The following is a 20,760-nucleotide window of genomic DNA, read 5'->3' as shown; positions in this document are numbered from 1 at the left end:
GTCAGCGTCTTGGTGTGTCCGGGGTTTTACAACACCCTTTGGTAGTGCTGTAGTTTTAGATATCAAAATCTCACAGGGTGAAGTTAAGAAGCTGGACAGAATCCATGAAGGAAAATAGCAAAAGTCCTTTCATTAATTAACCCAACCTCTTCTGTCTTTCCATGAAAAACTGCATTGAATTTTCATTTCATTAATGAAGTCACTCAACAACTATTTACTAATTTCTGTGTCAGGACACCTGTGAGTTAGGCATGGTGAATAGGATCAGGAAAAGCTGAAGAATGTGGAAAGTTTCCTTACTCCTTCCCTTCTTCTTTCCTTCCCTCCGTCCCTCCTTACCTCCCTTCTTTCCTTCGTTCCTAGAGTTAGGTGTTGCAACTTTGTATGAGATTAAATGGCTTGAGATAGATCCACAGTCCCCTTTGAACTGGGCTGGGAGAGCACTGTATGACGCTAGGAAGGCTTTCAGACAGTCTAAGCCAGGGGCGGAGCCTGGAGGGACATTGCTTCAGATGGACATCATAGGGAGTACTAAGGAATCTTGGATTGCTCAAGCTCTGAGAACGACTATAGAGTGAGGTTATATTCTATGTCAATTTGTTCACGAAGTCAATGAAAAATATAAAATTTTGCAAATTTCACGTTAGATTTAGTCTAATGGGAAAATTAGTTTTGAAATACGTGAATTTTGAATCAGGCAAGCCTTCAGGTATGTATCCCTTGCACATGAAATGTGTCCACTCTGTCTAATGCCCAAAATATGCTCACCATATTCCTGGGTTGAAAGCTGCTCATTTTGTATCTCTGGAGTAGAGATGGTCCTACCAGGGCATAGGGTCATGGCTGGTGGCTGGGAGACCTGCACTTTGACCTTGCCAGCTCTAGAGTTTTGACATATTCTGCTTTCAGACACGACAGGACACATGAATAGGTTCAGGTTATGATCTTCCAACAAGCCTTGATTCTCTTTCAGGGTATATTTGTGAAGCTGATCGACATTCTTGTGCCAACAGATCAGGGTATTTCCTCCTTGGCATGAGGAAACACACTGTCAAATTTTCACTATTTTTCATTCTCAGGTCGAAAATCACCATCTGTCTCTGTGCATTTGTAAGAAGAAAGCTGCTTGTCACTTCAACATTTTTAGAACAAAATATTGTTCTTAGGGGTGCAGGAAGGAGATGTGAAGGATATGCTGGGTAGGGGATTGGTTAGGAATAAAGGGATGGATTGAGATCAACGAGGAAGGCAAATGTTGTTGCTCTCTGTTCCTGAGAGCATATGATATAGCGCTAGCTGAGGTATCAGTTTGGAAGTGGTACTTCTAAATATGGCAACACTTCTATTTAGCTGTGGGCTACTGTCATGATGTAGGTAATTCATTTTTTCTGTTATGAATCCTTTTGAGTTTCTAATAACAATGAATTCAACAAACAAGTCCACCATAATCCAAGTTTGTGAATATTTACCAGTTCCAAGAGCATTTTTTAGTGCAGCTTAATGTTTTATGAAGTAGAGGGAAGAGGATGTCATATCCCCATTTAACAATGGTATTTTGTTGTGATTATAAGAGTAATATATGCTCACTGCAGAAGACTTGAAATACAGAAAAGCATAAAGAAGAAAACAAAATTTACTTGTAAAATTCACAGCCAGAGATAGCCACGGTTAGCATTTTGATATATTTCTTTCCAATATTTGCACTTTTTAGATAATATAATCGCCTTCAAACTGTATTACGTTTTGTATCCTGGTCTTTCCACTTAATATCGTGGCCATTTCTCTTTTCCTCAAGAGTGATTCAAGAACATTTTTTGTTAAGATTTCACATATTATAAATGTTTTAAAGTTTATGTAAACATTCCCTGAATTTTTCATATTTATGTTGTTTCCTTTTTGGTGTGTTTTTTTTTTTTTTTTTGCCATGATAAACAGTGCTGCGACAAACACACATATGGGTGTTCTGATTTTTTTCCACAAGGATGGATTCCTAGAAATAGAAAACTAAACACTTTTTAAGACGCTTGCTACTTATTGCAAAATTGCTTTTCAGGAAGGTTGAACCAATTTGCATTTGCCAGCACTCCATCACTTGCTTACATGGAACACTATATTAAAAAATAAAACAGAAACTTTGCTAATTTGATACACAATACAAAATTACACTTAAATTTAAATTTCCATAATTGCTAGAGCAGCTAAATATTTTTCATATGTTTATCAGTCTTGCAATCTGTCTTCTGTGACTTTCTGTTCATTTCTTTTGAGCCTTAGTATTTTTCTCATTGATTTTTATTAGGCTTTTAATTCATAAGGACATGATCCCCTTTTTCTGTTATATTTTTAGATATAATCATCTAATTTTGTTTGCTCTTTGTTTCTAATATTTTTAGTGTTTAACATTTTTACACTATTACATGTATTGGTTTTCTTTATAACTTTCCCATGGCTTCCCTTTCTATCCATAGCTCCAGAAAACTAAAATTCTTTTGTAGTATTCACAAATAATTTCTTGTTTCTTCTTTAACGCCTGATCAAAGGGACACTTTGGAGTATAACATGAGGCAAAGATCTATATTTGTTACTATATAACTATCAATTTTCCCCACACTATTCACTGAAAAATCAATTCCTTTGTCATTAGTTTGTGCTATTTTATTTTACATTAAGTTTTTATTTTATTTGAGACTGTTTCTAAGGTATTTCTTATTTTCTATTTATTTGTATGTTGGTTCTTGTGTAACCTTACATTATTTTAAATACTCTGTGTGTCAATGTCTGGTAGGTTTTGTTCCCCTACATTATTATTTTTCTTCAGAAAAAGTTTGGGTTACTTTTTGGATTTGGACTTTCAAATCTTTTTTCTTAAGAGACATAAATTGACTTGCCCACGGTCTAATGATGAGATACACGTAAAGTGACCACAAGACTCCCTGACTCCTAGTCCAGGATTCTTTCTGTTGAGTAATGGATCCTCCCACATTCCCCACTCCCCACACCCCCCCTCCCCTCCCTCCCCTTGTCAAGCTGTACCTGGTTGCTGACTGGCTTATGCTTAAGTCCTGGTTTGTTCAGAATAAGCTCCAGCTGCCTACGGTTAAAATTGGATACACCGAGGGATTTCACCAAGCCAGCATCTTTGCAAGCTTCTAAAGCCTGTAGGGTAAGAGCAAAGGGGTCAAGAAAGAAATCTCAACACAAGCAGGAATAAACATTTATAAAGGTGACTGTGCATTCTTTAAAAAGTAAAGTCCCCGGGTATATTAATAGGCATTCTGTGAACTAAAGAAAAGTGGAGGAGATAGGCAGGAATTCTGTAATTGAATGATTTTGGGGAAATGTTGTATATCATATCTTCCTCTTGTATTTTCATAATGTATACCAGCATGATAATAATGATCTTATTTCTTAAAATTTGTTGAGGTTTTCTTTATGGTACAGTACCTGAAAATTTTTATGTGTCTGGTATGTGTGGAAAATGTATATTCTCCTATTTTTGGATACAGATCCTTCTTGTTTCTCTCTCTCACATACACATGCATTATATAGAAGATTAGGTCTAGCTTTTCCTGGCTTTTCAATAATTTAGAGAAATATATCAGAAATCTCCCACTGTAACAGTGGATTTACCAGTGTCTTTCTGTATTCTATCGATTTTTGCTTTATATATTTTGAAGATATTTTATTTGGTAGATATGTGTTTAGAATGATATATCTTCTTAGTAAATTAAATCTTTATCATTATGGTTTTTGCACTTCCCTATACATTTTAGAATCAGCTTTTCAATTTCCTTTGGGATAGTCATTGGGATTGCACTGAATCTATCCATGAATTAGGGGGGAATTAACAAATTATCTGTATTCAATCTTTCCATCAAAGAACATGATACAGTTCTCTATTCGTTCAAATTAACAAAAAATCCTCTCAGTAAAATATTGTAGTTTTAACTATATGTCTTGCATAGATTTTGTTAAATTTATCTCTAAATATTTAACATTGTTTTTAAAAAATTCCATTTCCAATTGTGTGTTGCTACATATAGATTCAGATTTTGTTATTTTTTCTTTATCTTACGGGTTATTTACACGTATCTTCTTAGTTTCCAAATATATGATGATTTTTCAGATATATATATATATATTTTTCAGATATATTTTTGTTATTGACTCAAATTTAATTCCAATGTCATCAGACAGCCTACTTTGCATGAAGAGTATCTTTTTTTTTTTTTTTTTTTTTTTGCGGTACGCGGGCCTCTCACTGCTGTGGCCTCTCCCGCTGCGGAGCACAGGCTCCAGACGCACAGGCTCAGCGGCCATGGCCCATGGGCCCAGCCGCCCCGCGGCATGTGGGATCTTCCCGGACCGGGGCACGAACCCATGTCCCCTGCATCGGCAGGCGGACTCTCAACCACTGCGCCACCAGGGAAGCCCTAAGAATATTTTTAAATGTATTGAGATCCATTTTATGTCTCAGAAAATGAACTATTTTGTGAAGTATTCCATGTGCACTAGAAAAATAGCATTCTGTTATATTTTGGAAAAGTATTCTATAAATATCAATTAGGTCAAGTTGTTTGATAATGTTTAAGTTCCTATATTCTATAGACTTTCTGTCTACTTATTATCTCAATTATCAAGAGAGAGGTTTTGAAATCTCTGACTAGATTATTCTTTTTCTCTTTTCACTACTCTTAGTTTTGCTTCATGTATTTTGGAGTTCTGTTTTTAGGTGCATAGATGTTTAGGATTGAACCGTTTATTATTATAAAACAAAATTCCTTATCCCTGGTAACACTCTTTGCTCTGAAATTTTTGTTGATATTAAAATGGTTACTCCAGCTCTCTTTTGATTACTGTCAGCCTAGTACATCTTATTCTAGACTTTCACTTTTTTTTTAACCTTTTACTTTCAACCTATTTGTTTTATTATTTATTTATTATTTAAAAAATTTTTGGCTGCGTTGGGTCTTTGCTGCTGTGTGCAGGCTTTCTTTAGTTGTGGTGAGCAGGGGCTAGTCTTCGTTGCGGTGTGCAGGCTTCTCATTGTGGTGGCTTTCTCTTGTTGCTGAGCACGGGCTCTAGGTATGCGGGTTTCAGTAGTTGCAGCATGCAGGCTCAGTAGTTGTGGCGTGTGCTCTCTAGAGCGCAGGCTCAGTAGTTGTGGCGCATGGGCTTAGTTGTGTGTCTTATTATTTAAAATGAGTTTCTTGTATATAATATATGGTGGGGTTTTGCCTTTTATCCATTCTGAAAACCTCTGCATTTTAACTGGGTTGTTTAGGCTCTTTACATACACTGTGATTATTGACACCACTGAATTTAAATCCCCCATATTGCTATTTATTTTCTGTTTTTCCCATCTATTCATTTCCCCTTTTTTCTTATTTTCCTGCCTTCTCTTAGACTGATTATTTTTTATCATTTCATTTTGTCTCCTTTACTGGCTTGTTTGCTATACTCCGGAAGTTTTAACATTTTCTCTTTATGTTTGACATCCTGAAATTTCACTATAAAGCATCCAGGTATGGGTTTCTTTCTCTTTCCTCTTTGGTAATTCATGCCTTTTCAACATCTCTGGGTTTTTTCTTCAATTATTACTTCCTTTTCTTTCTTTTTTTCTAAGACTTCTATTGTGTGGATACTGGAAATTCTAATTTTATGATTTACATCTCTTAGCTTTTCATATTTCACATTTAAAATTTTTTCTTGTCCTTTCCTTCTTCACTTGGGAGATTTCCTCATTCTGATCTTTTAAGCTGATCATCTTTTCCTTATCTGTACCCATTCTATTTTTATCCCATCTACTGCACTGTGTTTTTATTTTTCATAATTATTATTTTTGCTTGTTTTAAAAAAAAGTTTTCTTGTTCTTATTTCATATTGCTGATATCTTTCTTTTATCTCCTTGAATATATTAATTGGCTAATTTAAAAGTTCTTGGTCCTCTGTTCTGTTTTTGTTGCGATATGTAATTGAGATATGTGGTTTCCTTGTGAAATAAATGCCTTGTTATTTTGGGCTCTGAGCTCATTTTCTCCTGAGGATATTAGGTACACTGTGAGGCAGTCCCTTAGAGGAGAATGCCAAACTCCAATCCTAGTCAGCTCCAATGAGGTCAGGAGTGAGTGTATGGTCTTTCGGGTGGAGAGCCCCAGACAGTAGAAAACACAGTCAGTGCCTCCTCACCCCTCAAAACAAGCCACAGTTCAGATCCTCAGCTGTAACCTAAACAGGGGGAAGTCTATTAGAATGAGATGATCATTAGAGTATCATTTCCAGCCTTTGGAGTTTGAATTGGGAGAGGCAGGAAACAACTGCCAGAGGTCAGGCAGAGACTTATGTTTTTATCAGCTTCTCACAAGTGCAAGATTCCAGTGCTGCTCTGACTTGATTCCTGAAGACATCTGAACACGAGTCCTAAGTGTCTACATGTGTGGAGTGTGTCCCAAGGCTATAGCAAGAGAGAAATAAGAGCAAAAATAACTCCGATAGTTCCTCTCCTATATTATCTTAGTGGTTGCTGAGTTGCTTTTCACTCTAGGTAAAAGCTTCCGTATAACCTCATAAACAAACCAGTTCAAAATATCTGTACCTGCCTCCCACCTAAATCCATAAGGGTTTTCGCATTATTTTCCCCTAGTTTCTCACTCTTATAATCTTGGGGAAAGAGCCAGCAGCCTGCTCAGAAATGGCACCAGAATTGCTTTTCAGTTTTTCATATATTATTTTACATTTGTTTCTTTTAGACATCATATTACTGATTTTTAAAAATTCAATTTGAGAAACCAAAAATTTGTGAGTTTATCTCATTTATGTATTTTTATTTACTGTTACAGTAGAACTTATTTCCTTTACTTTATTTTTCCTCCCACACTTCTCTCTTCCTTATCTTTGGCATTCTTCTCTTCCATCAAAGCAAAATCAAACATTTTTCAGCACTCAGAAGTGGAGATTTTATACATCTTTGCTCGTGGTTAGAAATACCTGACTACTACTTTTCATTGGGAGTAAAGGTTACAACTCTCCGTAAATCGAATAGGAATAACCAGATCACAATTTAAAAATGTACTCTTTTAACATAAGAGGCCCACTTGAACTCACCTCCCAAGTGGCACACAGATTTGACTTGTGATATAACCATTTGCCATTTTCATCTTTAGGATAGAATTCATCTCCAGGCTGTTAAAAAAGAAAAAGAAAATGAAAAAGTGTAGTTAACTTTATTTATATCTGGGGATTGAAATGATGGAATTTAAGTTGTCAGTATTCCAATATATCCGGGCCCTGGGAAACCAATTCAAGATATATATATATATATATATATATATATTTTTTTTTTTTCCCCTCCCCCTGTGGAACTGTCCAGAAATTCATTTGTCCAACATATATGACACATTAGTCTCATTCTCTCACCCCAGCATTCATTATTCTTTATTTATTGACAGATTATTGTTGTTCTTAAGCCATGAAGTTCTCTCTTAATGATAAAATTTCTCATTAAAGAAAAGTAAAAGTTGAGAATTAGGACTTTTAGACTCAGTGTTTGGATAGTCTATCCTGGCCAAAGTTGAGGACAGCAAATTTCTTACTCTTATAAGAAACCAGAGGTCATCACTAAGGCTGAGAGGAGGAAATTCTTCAGCTAAGTATAGTTGAGGAATGCAATATTCCTTAAGTATAAGGGAAATGCATAGCACATTACTTCTCAGGTCTGGCTAATCGCCCCATGGTTCTTTTCTTACCCTTTTTGGGCCCTCCAGGAGTTCAGCATCTTTTTTTCTACCTCATACACTATGTAAGTGTCAAACCTCCTCCTCTAACTTTTGGATGATACTTTCCCAATGAAGATTGACTATGGTGTGGAAATTGTCTTTCAGATTTCTCCTTTTTTGCTATATTTAAAAATGGGACCCATCTCTTATGGGCCTGGAAATGGGATAGAAATAAAAGATAATTTCTAGACTCCTTGAGTGGATGGTGGTAATCATTTCCTGAGGTTGGACAAGGAATTGAGAGTATTGTTTTGGATAGTTTGAGTTTGAAATGACTGTTGGACAGTCAAGTGGATATTTGAAGAGAACAGAGAAGTCTCAGAGAGTGGCTCAGAGAGAGATCATGGGTACAGATAAAATTTGGGAGTCCTCAGCATATAAAATGGTATTCAATCCATGCAACTGGATGAAATCACCTATAGAGAGAGTACGGCTCAGTAAGACAAGAATATTGAGGATAAAGCACTGGGCAAAACATTTGGAGTTTGGCAGAGAAGAAGCTGTCGAAGAATCACCAGAGGGTGATATCATAGAAGCCATGAGATGAAAATGTTTAAAGAAGGAGGCAGTAGTCAACTGTGCTGGAAGAGATCAAATAAAATATGAGGACAAAGTGTCTACTGGATTTGGTTGGTGGCATAGAAGTCTTTGTAGACCTTGATAATAGGAATTTTTTGTTGTTGAAAATCAAGCAATTGGATAAAATCCATTATATTCTTAAAAATTTTCCCTAATTTTTCGCTTTGCCATCTCACCTGAATTAATCTTTCACCTGGTGATAACAATTTCTCCATGCCCTCTTTAGCAAAGATAATTTCACCTCAATTTTCTTCTATTTCACCGAGAGCAGGAAAAAGACTCCTTTCTCCTCAAAGCCATGTAATCATTCATATTAACTACCCTGGTTACCTCTGATTTCTAAGCCCTTTGACCTTCTCAACACTTACGAGGCTTATTTCCACTCCAGACTCCCTCCATATTTCTTGCTTTTTGCACTTCCTAATTTTACTTCTGACCTGAAATGGCTTTATATCTCCATTATGAACTCTTACTATTAATAGTTTTTACTCTCCCAAATTTTAATTAAGTCCTCTCCAAGTCTGAACCCATGTTAGATATTTCTATGATGTTCCACTGTGCTTACTTTACTAATCCCTTCATTTGGATAAACTCATTGTCTTTTTCCTCCTTTCCTGCTCCTGACTGTAAGGCATTATTAGAAGAATAACTCAACCCTCTAAAAACCCATGCTATTGACCTTCATTCCTGTTTAGCAATAACTTCGTCTTTTTAAAATGCCTTATCATGATTTTTTGTACTTTTTGTTGTTCTAAAATTGTGTCTGCTTATTAACTTTATATTTAAAAAATAACAAAGTGGTAAAATATTTTAGTGAGAAAGGTTTTTCTTTAAAAAGAATCATGAGATTCAAAAAGCAAGTGATATTTTGGCTTCAAAGACTGATTTCTCAATTACAGGAAGTACAGGTTCAGTTGGGAGGTAATGTCACTATACTGTGTAATTTCTCACTGTTAAAAATTTACCTTCTCTGTGTCCTTGAGCCTTGATCCTATTTAAGAATAGAAATAGAATTCCTTTATTTACCTTCTCCAAAAAGATTTTACAAGTTATTAGTTAGCCACGGAGGAGTAAATTTCATTTTCTCACTTTTAAATACAGGTTCTTTCCAAATCTGTAAGACTCAGCTTAGAACTCTGTCATTTGAATAAGAATCGAAGTTAGTTGAGTGAGGAGAAGGGCTAAGGTCAAAATCCCAAGAGCCTGAAATAAAAAAATCATTGTAGTCCACAGGACATTGCGATTATTAGGCTTGCGAGGATAAGGCAGAGGGTAGTGTAGTATAAGGGAACACGTATAAGATTGGCATCAGGCGACCCAGGATCTGGTTCCAATTCTGATGGACTTTAATCCTAGTAGTTCATTGCTTTTCTCTTCTGTGAAATGAGGTTTTTGGGATATATAATTGCTAAGGTCACATCTTGGATGTGACCACAGAGGAGAGTTAATAAGGAAGGTGCTTCCAGAGAACAGAACGGGGCAGCCAGGTTGGCTGTGTAAAGAAATTCTGGCCACTGCAATGGCAGGGAGTCCTTGTCTTTCCTGTCCAGCAGGATCTGGTTTACCTCATGGACAAGTGGTCAGTTTTGTTTTTCAATCTCTCCTTCCCTCAGTGAAATTTTAAAGCAGCTGCTGCTCTTCAGCAGTGTATACTGGGTGTGTTGGTGGTGGTTAAACTGAGTCCGTATATGGAGAAAGTTCAAGGAAGGAGTGCATTTGAGTTAGAGGAATAGATATCACCTAGAGGTCCTGATCTTGGAGCTGCCTTCAAAAATCTGACTACTCTTTGGGTTATTTTCCTTTGGAGAGGGTGGAGTGTGAGTAGGTTTTCAGTTGTATTTATTATTTTACATTATGTTGTGCAGGGATGTTTTCGGGACTGTGTGAATGGGAAGAAGGGTGTGTCTGGATGCTGGACAACTGCAATGTGGACTACAGTTAGGAGACTACTTGTTGGTTTGATGGAGAGCGTTTATAGCTGCAAAGACAGGATATAACAGACAGTGCATTAGATTATGAATCTAGAAACTTGGGATCCAGGCCTGAGTTGGCTACACATAATCTTTCTTGGCATTTGTTGGGTTAGGTCAGTACTATCTGATTTACGGTAACAAAACATCATAATATTCTATGGTGCTAAGTAATGAATGAGCTTCCCGTACATAGATGTTGGCCCATGGTTGCCAAAGAGCAGAGGCTTTACCTTTAGGCATATGAACTTACCTTAAAAGCCATGGGTATTTCAATGATGTAAAGATCTACATAATCTAGCTGGAGGCCCCTGAGCGTCCTCTCCAGAGTTGGGCGGACCATCTGTGGGTCATGATGTGTAGCCCACAGCTGAAAGAAAAAAAGGGAGATAGTTAACTAATATCCTCATTATTATTATTAACAATGATGCAGCCCTTTAAAATTTGTTTTTACTGTTTCTTTTTTTGTGGCTGCACCGTGCAGCATGCAGGATCTTAGTTCCCCAACACCCATGCCCCCTGCAGTGGAAGAGCAGAGTCCTCGCCACTAGACCGCCAGGGAATTCCCCAGCCCTTTAGTCTTTACAAACACTCATACACATTGTATTCACCCATTTCATTTCACAAAAATATGTTTACGTTGCAGTGTCATCTGAGTACAGGTTGAGCTGATATAACTTGACATCCAGAGTATAACTTTATCCAAATATAGTACCAGAGATTTCAAGATCCATCTGAACCACAGAGTACCTAATTCAGCAATAAAGTCTTCCTCTGCTCTGTGCTAACTGCCTAATCGACTCTTCGCACTTTCACTTTTCCTCACTGTGTAATTAGGGAACATGTATCTGACTAGTGGTTCTGACCTGGCTTGGCACTTTACTTTCATTTCACTGATAAAAGGTGTGCTTCATCTGAGTAAGAAATATGGTTGTGTATGTATCTTCACCAGATCCTCCACATTGTGATGGGTGGTGCAGAAGCTGGTGAAATTTTAAATTATTGCAAAAGTTTAGATCCCTTTTCACCGCTCCTTTGTTCTCATTTGGTTCACTTCCTCATTTCCCCAGGAAAATTCTGCCAATCCCTACTAAGATCTGAACCAATAATGTCACCAAAATGGCGGCATGGGAGACCCCAGCCTCCAGTCCTCCAACAAAGATCAACAATTAAATAGCTATCCATGGGGCATCCCTGGTGGCGCAGTGGTTCAGAATCCGCCTGCCAATGCAGGAGACACGGGTTCGAGCCCTTGTCCAGGAAGATACCACATGCCGCGGAACAACTAAGCCCGTACGCTACAACTACTGAGACTGCGCTCATGAGCCCGCGTGCCTAGAGCCTGTGCTCCTGAGAAGCCACCACAATGAGAAGCCTGCACACCACAATGAAGAGTAGCCCCTGCTCACCGCAACCAGAGAAAAGCCTGCGTGTAGCAACGAAGACCCAACGCAGCCAAAACTAAAATAAATAAAATAAATAAATTTATATTAAAAAACAATAAAATAGCTATTCATGAAAAAACAAAACAAAACAGCTATTCATGAATACAAATGGGGAGATGTTGGTCAAAGGGTACAAACTCCCTGTTATAAGACGAATAAGTTCTGGGGATCTAATGAACAGCATGGTGATTATAGATAACAATACTGTATTATATACGAGAAAGTTGCTAAGAGAATAAATGTTAAATGTTCTCATCACAGGAAATAAATAGTAATTATGTAATGTGATGGAGGTGTTAGCTAACACTATGGTGGTAACCATTTTGCAATATATAATTGTATCAAATCAGTGCGTTGTACACTTTATACAAGGCCATATGTCAATTATATCTCAATAAAGCTGAAAAAGTAAATAAAAGGAATGTAGACAGCTTAACATAAATAAGAAAAAAAAGAAAAAGAAATTACTCGTTCTCTAAAGTGTTAGGTAATGAAAGATTAAGCCTTGGGTTGTCAAACTGGAGCATGTGTACCCTTGAGGTCTGTAAAACATGGGATACTGAAGGGTACCCAGAGCTTCAGGATAAATGAATACATCTTCTTGGAGCATCAAATTTGCTTACATATTTTTTGGGAGAAAAAGCTTGGAATTTATGTACATTTTTTGCCACAAGTTAAGAGCAAGCAAAATTAGCAAAATTTGATTTTTTTCCTATGTTGGACAATAATTTTTTTCTTGCCTTCAGAGCATAGAGAAGACAATGTGAGAGTAGAGAAAAACGTGTTTTTGTTGTTACTGTGGGTCCTTTTGGTGTATTGGTGAAATCTCATCTAACTGAAAATTCTGTTTTATGTTTTAATCTATTTTTATTCAACAAACATGCAGTACTAGCTCTAGGTACTCTTTAAGTGCTTTGTAAATGTTAACTCATATCAAGCCTTGAAATGAAATGAAATGGGTGATTTAATTCAGTTCAATTTTTTCATCATGATAGGTATTCCAACAGCTTTAACGGTTTACCAAGGAGATAAGAATGAAAGTGTTTTTTTTTTTTTAATAAATTCAAAAATATTTCCAGCTTTGGGCAGGATTCTTTGGCTCAGGTCCTCAGGATATGAGTTCAAGTTTATTTTTCCCCAGAAACACTTGGTGAGTTGTAACGAGAGACTCTGTAATAACAAAATCTTTAGGAATCAGGCTGTAAAGCTATAATAAAGTGAGAAGCTTCAGGCTGATATTTTGGGACAGTGGCTCTACATGGCCCCTTGAAATCATAGCCCATAAGTGGCTGGTGACTTGGGAAACTGCAAACTCCTGGAGAGGCTGGAAAGGAGTAGGGAGGATGGGGTTCTGGGGAGTGAGTGAAGTCAGAAGCACCATTTTGTTCTCTTTAGAAAACTTAGGAGAATTGTATTACAAGTTCTCTAAAGTTATACAGTTTTATTCCTGCAAGGCTGCCTGTAAATATGTATCCTACATTTCCACTGGCTTTCATTTTATCACGATGCTTTATCTTTCTGATTGCTCTTCAATGGATAGATTTCTGGAGATTTCAATTTCTCAAAAGGTAGTGATCTAAACAAAATGTGGTATATCCATACAATGGAATAGTATTTGGCCATAAAAAGAAATGAAATTCTGATATGTGCTACAACATGGTTGAAAGTAGAAAACATTATACTAAGTGAAAGAAGCTAGACAGAAAAGAACACATATTGTATGATTCCTTTTGTATGAAATGTCCAGAATAGGAAAACTAAAGAGACAGAAAGTAGATCAGTGTTTACCAGTGAATGGGGGAGAGGGATAAATGGGCAGTGATTACTAGTGGGTAAGAGGTTTCTTTTTGGAGTGATAAAAATATTCTGGAAAAGGTAGTGGTCATGGTTGAACAACTTTGTGAATATACTAAAAATGGTGAACTTTATGGTACATGAATTATATCTCAAAAAAATTAGTGATCTATGGACAAGTAGGCATATACAGAAGAAAAAGCTGCCTCCTTTTAGAAGAAGTTTTGACACATGCTTATTATAACATGAACCACCTCCTTACTTCCCTTCACTCCTCAAATCAACTTTCTTTGATTTGGCTCTTCCGTATTGTCTTAAATCAATGCCCAAGTATGAAGAAAGAATTTTTCCCTAAACTTCATGGGGCTAATTAGTCCCTAAATCCTTGGCAAGATTGAGGAATTTGTCAGTTAAGAACTCACTCCTCAGGACTTCCCTGGCAGTCCAGCGGTTAGGACTCTGCACTTCCACTGCAGGGGACACAGGGAACTAAGATCCTGCAAGCCTGCAGGGTTTGGTGAGTTCAATATTCTTCAGCAGAGAAAAGACGTCAGACCCACCATGAACGTAAGTCGTGTAGGGTGAAGGGAAGACCTCACCTTTCCGCAGTAGAAGATATCCTGCCTCTGCACCTTTCCTTCTGCTATCTTCTCCCTGATGGCCTCCCCCACTTCGTGCTCGTTCTGGTAGAGGTAGGCGCCATCAATGTGCCGGTACCCCGTGTCAATGGCAATTTTCACTGATCTTGCACAGGTCCCCTTAGGGGTCTAAAATGATAGGGGGGTTGGGTTGGGGGAGAAGAGAAATGTGTCTTTTCTTTAATCATTCTTAATCAGGACACTTGGCACATACATCGTTTTATAGCGAAAACGACAAATTCGGACACCTAAAAGTACAAGAAAGACCCCTGCGTAACTGGGTAGGATGAAAGAAAGAAGGGAAAAGGAAGAGGAGAGGAAGTGGGATGGGACCTGCACCCCTTGGGGGAGCTGAAGGTGAGGAGAGGTTCCCGCACCCGGGGAAGCCCCCTCACAGCGAGGAGATCAGTTGGGACAGAAGGGGAACTTTGGGGGCTACGAGAGGAGAGCCCAGCAACCTGTCTGTGGCAGGCAGGACAGAGTGAGACCTACACAGATGGTCCTCGCCACAGCCCTGTGTGCCCCAGCCTGAAAGGTGTGTCACCAGTGTGTATGGGGGCTGGGTGCTAAAATGTGGGGTTTGGAGAGCAGACCCGGGGAGAAGACTTTTGACTGTTGACTGTGCGGAGACAGCCTGAGGGGATGGAAGTGAGGAAATCCACAACTAGGAACGCTTGTAGAGGAAACCCAGACCGCCATAGAAGCGAAGCACCATTGTTAAGTGACTTGCAAGGGGCAGGACTGCCATTGCAGCCTCTCTCCCCACATGAGGCCCCTGCCTCCCTGGGCACGGGGAAGGGCTCCTGCCAGGGCAGGAGCTCTTGTGACCCCCGTTGCTGCTGCATCCACAACCCCCTCCTCGCCGGGGCGGACTTGTGTGCTCCAGGGCAGCCTCGGGAGCAGACCCCTGTGGGTGGCCCACATGCAGAGGTGGTGCTGAAACCACAGCTGAGCCCCAGGGGCTGTACAACTAAGGAAGAAAAGCTGAAGTCTCTCCTCGCAGCTGCACAATCTGCGAATTGATGACCCTGCGACCAGCTTTGTAAGCTAAGTGCCTGCAGAACATCTAAATGGACAGCAGCTGCTCCTGCAGCCAAGATGGGCCTAGCTTAACAGCTGTAGACTTTGTGGGCACTTACACAGGGGGTCGGGCCAGGCCAGAGTCTGAGCTGCCCCCATAGTGCACACAGCGGGTCCAGATCCATGCTTACTGCAATCCTGGGACATGACTTCAGTGGATCTGCGCTGGTGGCCTGGTGAAAACAATGTCTGAGGGACACTGGGGCCAACTGCAGGCATTCCCACGGTTAAGGTGGAGACGAGAGCAGTACCAACAACAGTGTAATCTAAGAGCTTGTACAACAGGTGAAGGTGACACAACAGAGCACACCCATAGGTGAACAGCTCCAGAGGAGGAATGCTCCAGTCCCACCTACCTCACACCACAGATCAGAAACACAGCTCAGAAACAGATCTGGGGGACTCTACTCCGACGACTAGGTAGCAGATCCCACCCCTGACAGGGCAGTGACAACCAGAGAGCAAAGGGGAGGCCCTGCTCAATATCCAGTGCAGGTTCTGGTCACCACAACATCAGTCACACCTCCTATCAAAGGGATAACAGCCAGCACACACTGAGGAAAGAGGTGGCAGACATCTATACTAAAAAGAGCCCTCACACCAAAAAATATTAAACCCATGCAGGCTACACAGGGATGTTCCCACATAAAAATAGCCCTCTGTGCCAGTCTGAGGGTCTGGCATTGAGAGGAAGGACCCCCAGAGCATTTAGCCTTGAAGGCCAGTGGGGCTTGAGTGCAGGAGCTCCACAGGGCGGGGGAAACAGAGACTCCACTCTTGGAGGGTGCACACAAGGTCTCACGTGCAGTGGGATCCAGCACACAGGAGTACTTCCATAGGGACCTGGGCCAGACCTACCTAGGGGTCTTGGCAGGTCTCCTGGGGAGGTGAAGGTAGACTATAGCTCACTGTGGGGGCAAGGACACTGGTAGCGGAAGCCCCAGGGAATATTGATTGGAGTGAGCTCTCCCAGAGGTCCACATTTCAGCACTAAGACCCGGCCCCACTCAATAACCTGCACACTCTAGTGCTGGAAAGCCTCACACCAAACAACCAACAAGATAGGAACACAGCCCCACCCATCAGAAGACAGGCTGCCTAAAGTTGTACTGAGCTCACACACCCCTTGACATGGACATGGCCCTGCCCATCAGAGGGACACGACCCAGCTCCACCCACCAGAGGGCAGGCACCAGTCTCTCCCAACAGGAAGCCTGCACAAGCCCCTGGACCAACCTCACCCACCAGGGGGCAGACACCAGAAGCAAGAGGAACTATGATCCTGCAGACTGTGGAAAGAAGACCATGAACACAGAAAGTCAGACAAAATGAGAACACAGAGAAATATGTTGCAAATGAAGCAACAAGAAAAAACCCCACAAGAACAACTAAATGAAGAGGAGATAGGCAATCTACCTGAAAAAAGTTATATGACCTTTAGAAAAAAGCAAGAAAATAATCGCCATGAAAGTTAGAAGATAAATTACCTCTTGAGGGAGAGATGGTTTTGAATTGGGAAGGGGACACAGAGGGTTTCTGGGGGTTGGTATATTCTAATTTTGGATCTGTGTGGTGGTTACTCAGATGTTAGCTTTAAAAGTATTCACCCTTCTATATATTTCAAAATTTTAAATGTTAAAAAAATAAGGAAGTAGATCAAAAATAAAAGGTAAGTGACTCAAATAAGTTCAAAACTTTAGATCCAAAGAATGTAGTAACCTGGGCATGAAACATCCATTTGTGGCCTTGGACCTACTATTTGTTCTCCTTTGTTTGGTTCCAATTGGTTGCCAAGCTTTGTAGAGTCTACCCCATGATTTGTATCCTTCAGCCAAGTTACTTCTTTTTTAGGCCCCAGCCAAATTATTTTCTTCACAGCCACCGACCAAGTTTAAGTTCTTATTATTTTTTGCCTGATTTATTAGAGAAGCCATCTCACTTGATCTCTATGTATTTTGCCTCTTCTCATTTTAATTCATTTTAACGTTGGCAGGGTAATAGCTTTGAAATATGAACCTACTTTTTTCTCCCTGGTATTTTTTTGTTACCATCTACCCCCCCAACCCCCCCCTCCCCGGCAAACCATTTTTTGTAGCTTGATGTGCAGCATTCATTGCCTCTGGAGAGGAATGATATAAAATGCAGAAGTCAGTTCTTGGTATTTGCTTTCTAAGAGCCAAGGCTTCTGTGGCAGGAGTGTGAGTGTGAAGGGGTCACAGGTACTGCAAAGAACTCAGGATACACACTCTACTAAGAGTAAAAACAAACACCAGCTGAGTTGTTTTCTTTGACTCTTAAAATACTAGCTCATATAGCGTTTTACAAAAATATAAGTGTTGCCATTACTTAAAAATTATTAATTACTTTACAATATTCCTTGAAAAATGTGAGAAGATCAGGCCACACTGGACTTTTGTTTATGCATGACAATTAGCTGTAGTGGAGAAATTACCATCTTCATTTAGAATGGTGAGTGGAATCCCTGGTACTCTGTTTATTGTGTTTTGTACCATCAATCGTCTCCTAAGTGTTACCTGCACATGTTTTTTGTGTTTTTTTGTTTTTGTTTTGTAGCAAAGAAGAAGAAAGCATTTCTTGCACTTATATCTACTATCAAAATGGGAAAGCAGAACAAAACTGAGAAATAGACTTGGCTCTCTAGGGCCACTTATTTACGGTTCCTGCCTGGTCCCTGGTCCCTTTAGGTAGAGATTGTGGGAACATCCTCAACTCTGACAAAGATTCTTTCATGGACCAAACTCTAATCAGGTTCTTTTGAACTCTTTTCCAACATGGACTTTCATACTCATCTCTGCTCTGTCCAAGCTTAGCAAGAATCCTGCTAAGTCAGTTTAACCACAACCTCTCACCCTCCATATCTGATCACGCTTGATATCAAAACAGGTTCCTCCTCCTCCACCATGCCCCAGGAGATGTCTAGTCACCCCACCCTGTCTTCAGCAAGAATCCTGTTAGGTCAGTTTAGCCAGAATGGCCCCGTATTCCTGATGTTTCCTCTTAGTAATTTTCTACCCACAGATTCCAACCCTGCACCTTGGTTATAAATTCTCACTTGCCCATGTATTCAGAATTGACACCAATCTCTCTTCCCTACTACAAAATTGCATCACAGTGGCCCCTTGATGTTTCAGCCTCCTCCTTAGTACTCAAGAGATTGGACTTCACCTCTCCTTTGCCCCACATACAAAGCCTTTGGCTCACTCTTCAGAGTGTGAAAACTGTTTACAGCTATAGAAATCTTAACCAGAGCCACCCAGGAAGGGATACTGGATCAGTTACAACCCCAATCTAGGCTGCTCCTGCCCTATAGCTTGGTGTTTCATGATCTACCCCATAACTAGATTTGTTCACTGTTACTTTCATCTTTGGACAAGCACTTCAGCTTTTCTTTATATTTTATTTATAAGTGTATTTATTTTTTCTGCCTTCAGTCACTCACGGATTTCAAATCCCTTGTTTCTAGTCCATTGTTTCAATCCCTGTGTTACCTAGAAAAATGCCTCATACATGGTAGGCACACAATAAATATTTATTGAACTGAATTATTGCCCATTTTCCAAAATATTTACCATTGGTCTCAGATTTGTGTCATTTGCACACTTGGTAACATTCTTGAGTTTTACTTGAAGTTTTTGATAAATACTGGTTATTAACTCATGGGCTGATATACATAAAAACCAAATTAATTTCTATCAAAGCAGAAAAACGAACAAGATTCAAAACTCTTGCCTATCGGACTTTCTCAGACAGCGATATAGGGAGAGAGACAGGAAGAAGGGAGACTTGCTGGGAGGCTATTATAGACTATTTCATCCCTGTATGAAAATATTCTGGGACTCTGTCCTAGGGAAATGGTGCATAGATAATTTGTACAGTTCAGTTTTCATTAGTTAGTGATTGTCAAGTGAGGAAATGCACAGAGTGCCTGGTGCTACTAGATGCTGGTTCCATCTCAAATTCCCTGACTCCACAGGCATGAAATACCTTAATAAGAAAGTTGGGCATATTAAGAGAAAAAAAATCTTTGTAAGTCAGGAGAAGCTAGGCTGGTTGGCCTCACACAGCTGCACAATAATGTTCCTCCGGGCTGCTGTTCTACAGTTCCTATCGTCACGTGTGTGACAGTGGAGTCTCAAATGGGCAGATGCTGGAGGAGAGGTTATTGTTAGTCTTCCTTATCTCAGCCTTTCATCTCTGCTCCTACCCCGACTCCCCCTGAAGACAAGCCTAAATCTTCCCCTGGCGCCTGCTAACTTCTGTATCAAAATGGAACAGGATCCCAGGACAAATATTGACTGACTTGATTATATACATGAAATGTGAAGCATTTCAGTTAATGAGTTACCTCAGCCTGTCATTCTCCTTCCATCTCTTGTGGAATGAAAGGTTTTGAAAAGCACCTCAGGCACGCTGAGGAGAGAAGACTGAATTTTGGCATCAGATTTCATCTCTAGGACTAAGATTCTGACGTTAAATCTAATTCGGTACTTTTATTTCCTGGTGACCGACTTGGGCATGGGTACTCCTAGTGTCTGTCTCATCAGCCCTGGGTAGATGGTGAGGGAGTTGTCAGTTGTATGGCTTTGAACAGAAACTGCTGAGTGTTCCAGCTAGGAGATACTCCACCCTCCCCACTCCCCGTCTCCCCTTCAACCTAGCTCTGCCTATACCCCTCCCCCAAATCTTCCATGGTGGGCATTTTTCTTCACATTAGAGTTTCCAATTTTGTGAGACATACCTTTAGTTCTGTATTTCTGATCACAAATGTGGTTTGTGCATGCACAATCTTCATTTCTAATAATATTCCTCGAATGCCATATTCTCTAACTGCAGTAATGTCTTATCTTCTGAAGTGAGTTACAACTCTTTTTGGGAAATGACACATGAATGCTTTGGAATGTCTCCATCCTGTAGCATTTAATATTACTAGACACATAGCAGGCACTTAATAATATTTATTGGTAGATGCAGCACTTTGAGCCCCACTGAGTTCCAGGAGACAGATAGAGAGACAGAGAGATAGATAGAATGATAGATGTGCAAGCAAGGAGCCATATAATTGATAGTCATTGAAATGAGTAGAGGCATGACATAATTAGATTCATATCCTAGATGTATCATTCTATCTATCTATCTATCTATCCATCCATCCTAGGTACTTTCGGGATATATATTCCTAGATACTTTCATATATAGAAATATATATAGAAAGTCATAGAAATATGCAGCTGCATTGACATAACATACATTTATAACAGGTAATATAGTATAGGGACTCAGAGGATAGGACCTGGGCCAAAACTGCATTGGTTTAAATTCCAGTTCTCTTTCTCACCATTATAAGTTTGGGACATTTTACTTTATCTTGCCATGCTTCAGTTTTCTCATCTGTAAAATGGTATCTCTCTCATAATGTTGTGAGGATTAAATTAGCAAATGCATGTACTATAAAGTACTA

The 20,760-nt window shown here is 39.6% G+C and overlaps 1 protein-coding gene across 4 annotated transcripts in view; it reads right to left on the bottom strand.

Annotated features, from left to right (window-relative positions):
- The window catches only part of AKR1D1 (aldo-keto reductase family 1 member D1), a 78,836-nt gene that overhangs the window by 12,014 nt on the left and 46,062 nt on the right, over window positions 1–20,760 (bottom strand). For all 4 annotated transcript variants that reach the window (XM_079932324.1, XM_079932326.1, XM_079932325.1 and 1 more), the window contains 4 exons: window positions 14,163–14,330; window positions 10,578–10,694; window positions 7,105–7,182; window positions 3,034–3,156 (listed from right to left, as the gene is read on the bottom strand). In XM_079932324.1, the coding sequence (XP_079788450.1) occupies window positions 3,034–3,156; window positions 7,105–7,182; window positions 10,578–10,694; window positions 14,163–14,330 (486 nt within the window). The remainder of the gene's footprint in view (window positions 1–3,033; window positions 3,157–7,104; window positions 7,183–10,577; window positions 10,695–14,162; window positions 14,331–20,760) is intronic.

Source organism: Stenella coeruleoalba (assembly GCF_951394435.1).
Source record: "Stenella coeruleoalba genome assembly, chromosome: 9".
NCBI classification, from domain to species: domain Eukaryota; kingdom Metazoa; phylum Chordata; class Mammalia; order Artiodactyla; family Delphinidae; genus Stenella; species Stenella coeruleoalba.
The sequence above is the reverse complement of the archived record's forward strand: the minus strand, read 5'-3'. Positions and strand labels throughout refer to the sequence as shown.